The sequence below is a fragment of the Stigmatopora nigra genome, chromosome 12, assembly GCF_051989575.1.
Source record: "Stigmatopora nigra isolate UIUO_SnigA chromosome 12, RoL_Snig_1.1, whole genome shotgun sequence".
NCBI classification, from domain to species: Eukaryota; Metazoa; Chordata; class Actinopteri; order Syngnathiformes; family Syngnathidae; genus Stigmatopora; species Stigmatopora nigra.
Genome location: NC_135519.1, coordinates 8944266 through 8950728, shown reverse-complemented (window position 1 = coordinate 8950728; position 6463 = coordinate 8944266). Strand labels below are relative to the sequence as shown.

At 38.5% G+C, this 6463-nt stretch overlaps 1 protein-coding gene across 2 annotated transcripts; it reads right to left on the bottom strand.

The window, feature by feature from the left end:
- Nucleotides 1–298: 298 nt before the first annotated feature.
- tmem87b (transmembrane protein 87B) lies at nucleotides 299–6040 on the bottom strand. 2 transcript variants are annotated; one of them, XM_077729759.1, is made up of 19 exons: nucleotides 5825–6040; nucleotides 4978–5038; nucleotides 4811–4902; nucleotides 4604–4738; nucleotides 4471–4524; nucleotides 4205–4370; nucleotides 3905–3966; nucleotides 3544–3727; nucleotides 3370–3469; nucleotides 3193–3286; nucleotides 2758–2829; nucleotides 2088–2196; nucleotides 1953–2011; nucleotides 1761–1864; nucleotides 1616–1689; nucleotides 1460–1530; nucleotides 1133–1185; nucleotides 1002–1032; nucleotides 299–909 (listed from the first exon to the last, which is right to left on the bottom strand). In XM_077729759.1, exons 1-19 carry the CDS (start codon nucleotides 5969–5971, stop codon nucleotides 868–870), a joined length of 1710 nt encoding a protein of 569 aa, XP_077585885.1. In that variant the 5' UTR covers nucleotides 5972–6040; the 3' UTR covers nucleotides 299–867. The 2 variants fall into 2 exon arrangements, with proteins under 2 accessions (XP_077585885.1, XP_077585884.1); XM_077729758.1 differs by lacking the exon at nucleotides 2758–2829 and adding an exon at nucleotides 2981–3051 and having other exon boundaries at nucleotides 2088–2197; nucleotides 5825–6038.
- Between the last annotated feature and the right edge of the window lie 423 nt (nucleotides 6041–6463).

Sequence of the window (6463 nt, the reverse complement as noted above, 5' to 3'; positions counted from 1 at the left end):
AGCTTGTGCTTTTGCTAACCACTGATAGCATGGCAATAGTACTCCTACTCCAAACTACAGCAACAACACCATCCAATGGAAATCTCAAGACAGAAACAAAGGGGAAAAACAATAATATTGATCAAGGTATTTGTGAAATGGAATGCAAATGGGGCAACGAAAATTAAAAGACAAATTTGTTCGGTATGTTTATAAATTGGTCCAGCTTTGAAGAAGACAAGTGTAAACGCATTAAAAGTAAACATAGCGAACAAATGACTTAAGTACACTTTTATAGCAAATAAATAAGGGCACTGACATATTGCTCGAGACAGACAAAAACCCCCAAATATACTTAACTACTCTATATGCCCGAGGTTTATTTGTACAAATGACGTCGTCTGCACCCAATCATGCACGACAGATGCATCAACACTGAGACTATTGGAATTTCACATCAAGCTTCGTACAACAATGACATGTAGGCACAGTTTTGATGGTAAAAGTGCATAGAAGCAAAATGTTCTCTTCCAATGTCATCTCCCTCTCCATGACATGCATACTTCTAAAATCTCACTTTAAATGAATGAGATAATAATATTATTGATTCCTTTTGGCTTCCTATTGATCTGCACATCTTTATAAATAAGCTTCCCATTTAAATCCCCATGAACATAGTGTCTTTTGAGTATGTACATGCACGAGGTCCTGTTTTAACTTGTAAAAACCCGTTTAATGCAAATAAATACAGCACTTAATATAAAATCTCTTCATTTCTTTGGAAAGAAAGGGTCAAACTGATTATCTAAGAGGAAAGAAAGATCAACCAGTCATTACAGGTCGTGAGGAGTCACTTGCCATCTCCCTTGCGGAGAGCTTCGAAGGTCATCACTCCAGCTTGGACATCTCGTACTTTGTCGTCATGATCTCCTACAGAGCAAGTAATTTTTTTTAATTGAAATCTGCAATCATTCCTAGCATACAATATGACAGAATAACTAAATAGATTTAAAAATGAATACCTCGTCAGAATCAAGCAAGACTGGAAGGGCACTAAAAGGCAAAAAGAAAGGTTGAATACATACAAATCGTTTCATTTCATGGATTCAAAAGGTGTACTGAGCTAAATAAACATGAATGCTCAATGACTTACACATCAGTGAGGGAGCTCGGAATGTTTTCCTCAACCCATTTCAAGTCTTCCTCCTGGATGGAGACAAAAACAGAATCAACACTGCCGCCTGTAGGAAAACACAGACTGCAGAACACATGTTGCACTATTGCAGAAAGTTGATTTTTTCTTACAGTAACCGAAATGACTAAAAAACATACTATACAAGCCCAAACATCGTGATACAGTGCTTGGAATAACGATGGTTCCTGCTTCATGATTTCTAATAAACTGCTTATCGTCCCCAACATAATCTTTTCTATTGAAAAGCATTTGCACAGTCAAATCAATTACATTTGAATTACTGACCGAGTTTGTCTCTGGAGATTTCACAGCACCGTTAGTTTCACTTTTTGTGACTCTCAGTTTAATACCATCCGCTGCGGGAGGAAAAAAATGTTAACCAGTGCCAACAAACTGTGCATAACATGATGGGCCCATCTCAGCATTGGCATGTTGTCGCACCAATGTTTGAAGAGGCCATAAATTCCTCGATTTCCTCGTCATCCGAGTCGTCGATGAGTGGCGTGAAGGCGTACCTGTGGGATATGACATTAGATCATGGGGAAATAAAACGGAATACTGAAAAGAAAATGGCAGATGAACTTGCCTTTGGTTGTTTGCAGATGGTCTCCACAGAAACATTATGACTAGTAGAATGAGGGAGAACAAAAACCTCCAGAAAGCATCTTCCACCCACAATTCGATCCAATCCTGCGAAAAAATTAGGCCCCATTTGTTGTCATTTTTTATTCAAGATATAAAATCCAGCTAACACATCTACTTAAACCATACTACGTACCGACTGGCAATCTACAAGACGGAATTTCTTTGTTGTCCAACCCATGAAAATGATGGAAGCTAATGAACAGATCATGGAGGACAAATTAGGGGACTGTAACACATTTTAACGACAGGTATTGTGTATTTAACTCACCAATAACTGCAAAAATGAGCGTGTTTGTGAAGTGTCTGTAGAGAGACAACTTGACTGGATTTTTTCTCAGCTTCAAAGTCTTGATGGTTTGAGCCAGACTGACAAATATGTAACAGGAAGTCAAGGCAAAAGCGTAACTCGATTGGAATCCGATTGATGTAATCTGGAGTCACTTTGCACCCTTCATTATAAGAATTTTACTCAATTATTGGATGATTCAGGAGAAAGTATTTTATGGTGCACAGTAAGATAGTATTTCTTGTATTTAGTATACACTGCAAAGCAAGATTGCATTTATGACTTTATTTTAGGTGCATTAACCCAATTTTTTTTTCAACTTTCTCCTTGCCATAATTCAATCGCAGTTTCTAGAGCCGCAATGACAAACACCTTATAAACAGATGCCTCTCTGAGAGGTTCGATTAAAATGAGCACCAATGGCTTCAAAGGGGCAAAAGCAGCTCTAGTTCTTGAGGACTTGAATCCATTCCCAATGGGGTCAGCGAGTAAAGCGGCATGCAGAAGCACTTTAAAAGTAGGGGAAGAACAAATGGCATCAAAGCAATGAAATGTGATTAATTCGAGTTCAAGAGAGCGCTACACCAGCTTGAAGTTCTCCTGAAGAAAGGGAGCCACAGAAGGAAAGGTATATATGTGCATGGAAGAATATCCACCAGCATAGAGAGGAGTCAAGCAGAGCCAGGGGAATGTTAGCCAGCAGGGCCAAGTCAGAGTCTTTGGCCTGGAAAAAAAGGACACAACGGGACAATCACGCATGAAAACGACACGAAAGTCGACAAATGGGAAAAAGGGGAACCAAAGTGTTGGGTGGAAGGAACGATAGATTCGCGGAGATGAGGTGACTTCTGAGACTAAAACAATGAAAGGATATGAACCAGATGATGATGGAGTCTAACACAGCCAGAACAATCGCCGTAATGAGAGCTGGGCCATTGTCTCGACTCTTAAATGTAGCAGAAAAACAAAGTCTTATTTTAACACTGATCACGGATGCACGGTAGGCACCGCAAAACTGAAAACCCGGCAGAACTGTCTTTTATCAAAGAGTTTTCTTTTTTATATATATGACGTGGCAAAGTCTCACCCCGGTTATCCTCAGTATGCCCTCAGTTGCAGCGAACACAAAGTAGAGAACTCCAAGACCAACCACGCGGTGCATTACAGTTCCCAATCGAGGCCTGTTGATACAGAGGCTCAAAATTGTCATGGATAGATCAACACATAATCATTCGAAAACAGACGCAGTACGTCGTCGACCTACTTTACAATCCCGTAGCCCAGGCTGACAATGATGACAAGGAGTCGGGCTATGGTTCTCTTGAGGGCCGAAACCAGCTCGGCGAATATCAGCAGGCCTGGAGCTAAAGAACCCAAACAGCAGCACCATTAGCAACAGTTTTCACAAAGCTGCTGCCATATTTTAGTCCACACTCACAAGCAGAGCCAACCGTGTTGGTGTTTTCATATTCAGCGCAGAAGACCGCCTTCTCCACCATTCCCAGGAAAATAACACTGGCGATCCAAAACTGGATTCTAAGAAGATCTTTCCAATAGCAGGATGCCCAGACGAACCAAAACAGTGCGAAGAGGATGTACACCACGCACATGACCATGTAAAACTGTCAACACATTGTAGTTGGTGTAGCAATGGCAAAACAGCAAACAGCAGAACCAAAACAAAAACTTTTATGATGATATGCTCTGTTTTATGAGAACGATACATTGTCTATCACCAGCACTACCAGACAATGCTTTAAAAGCAACAAAGTAAATATAATTTCACATTGTTTACTCACAATCATGAGAGGGTATTCGGTGATGGAAATGTAACCATGCCTGCCTTTCATCACTACGTTCACTGCAAAGAGGGAAAAAAATGCACGTAAGATGTCAAATATCCAGAGTACAATAATTAGTTTTCATTTTCTTCTTTTATGTAGAACAGCCCCCAAATGCCCTATACATGCAGGTAGTAGCAACAGCAGAAAAAAACTACTAACTTTACTGGAACTAAATTATTTATTATTTCTTTTAAATGTTTATATTTTTGTTGATAAATGTAGTAAGCCATCGTTAAAAAAACAACAACAACTCACTAGTTAAATTCCAGTTAACATCTTGTTTACTGGGCACGATCTTCACCACAAGTAAATAAGGCCCATCTTTCCAAGTGGAAGCAATAACATTGTCTTGGATGGCTGTACTGGAATTTTTCACTTTACCACTGCTGTATTCTTCAGTAATCCATTTGTCAGTTCCATCCTGTTCAGTTGAAAAGATAGCACATATGATAAAACAAGGTGAAACTGATATATATACATATGCATATATATAAAAAAGTAAAGTAGACGGTTTTACTGACCACCACTTTTCCCTCAACAGGTGGTTCGACAGGTCGAGGCGCTGCCTTTGCTTTCTGCAGGACATGGAGCAGGTGAGATCATAAGACAATAATTATATGACTCTACTGCAATGAATGTCTTTAAAAAACTTACCTTGAACATGGGAAATGAGCGCAAATTACTGTTACAAATTATAGGCTTGTGTTTGTGCTCGATGTACTCTCCTTTTACAAGGGGATTTGGATCAAGACTCTTCCCATGACTTAGTGGTGTTTTTTCATACATTTCCTACAGAAAAGAACAATTCTTGTTGGAAAATGGGTAAAAAAAAAATCAGATTTTACATACAATTATACTTACATCAAGATTGTTGAACTCGTTGTGGCATGGATAGTACTTCAAATACCAATGAATGGTGAATTTGACCTCTTCAGGGCAGCCAAATGACAAAACTGAAAATGACACGATTAATGGTAAACAATGAGCTGTTTGCGAAACCTCAACTGATATTTGTTTTAATGTCCTACCTTTCAGTTCAATGTTAGTTTCTTTAAACATGGATTTCCTCAACAGTAGCGGTCTTGAGGTCTGTTGAACAACAATTGTTCTCCTTTATCACACCACAGTGTTAACATGACATTGAACATAACAAATTAACATAATGTAACAACATGTACTCAAAAGCCGAATATGAGTAGTCCATTGTTCATGCCCAATAAGTACATATCTAAATGGTACTTCTGTCTGTGTTTTCTGTTTAATTTTGATGATTTGTGAAAGAAAACTAACTCTTCTAAGTTAAAGAAAACAATCAACGGCCATTTAGAGACAGCCCTTGAAACGTCTCTACATGTTAAACCCGATGTTGCCATTGACGACCATAGATGTTGAATCTATTTTGAATGGGACGTCTATCACTGTCAATGGCAGTAAAACTCACAGTTCAAATTGATTGGACGGCTATTGCTGTCATTGGCAGAGAATGAGTACATTATTGATTATCTAAACTAGCTTTAGAAACAAAACCTTAACATTTTTGGCGATAAAACAACCACGATAGGGAATAATTTAAACATAAAAGCCAACAATTAGGAATTCTGGGGGTAAATAACAACCCGAAATCCAATAGTACGCTGCCCAACAAATTTGGAGTCAGATAGCTAGCCAGATTGGAAAATAGCATTTCTCGATCATAATATGTATATTTCATACGACATCTACTCATTAACAAAATAGGGTTTAGATTATTTGATGACCTCAATCTGTAAATTGTTATGGAAGGTTAAATGTCGGACACGGTTCTGAGATGACAGCAAGCTAGCATCATAGGGCTAACTCAGTTAGCCTGTCAGCATAACTTGACTCCATACTTACTTTTGAAGCAGTAATTCTCCATAAACCCGTCTCTGGGGCTGCAGAAGCAGTTTCGAAAGTAACGTGTAAGAGTATATAAAGAAATGTCAAGGTATAAAAATGATCTCTGATCAAACAGCTCCACGTACACATTTTAGCAGCTGCCATAATGTCAAAACGTGTGAACACTATTTTTTACCAGTCGTATTGAACGCACCGCAGGAATGAACTCATGAAAGAATCTCACATACAGCTCCAATAGGCCTAGTGTATTAATGACGCGTGACGTTCAGGGACATCACTCTTAATAGTGGCAGATTTAGTGGTCAAATGGGGTCAGAATATCTCAAAATAAGATACAAAAATGAAAATTATAGTCACACGAGTTAGCACATTTATCTTAATCATCTAAATCCGCCAAATATATGTATTAAGGGCACATGGAAATTGACTCTGGTATATAGAGCCACTCTAACATAACAAGAAAAAAGATTATATATAATATAAATATATATTCATAAAGTAATACATAGACAGAGCGGTATTTGTGCAAAGGCAGCAACAAAATTTTCTGAAAAAGGTCACTCATAATACCCCCCCACACCTCAATGGATCTGCCAATTTCCTAAATTATACATTTGTAACCCTTGTGAGGACCAT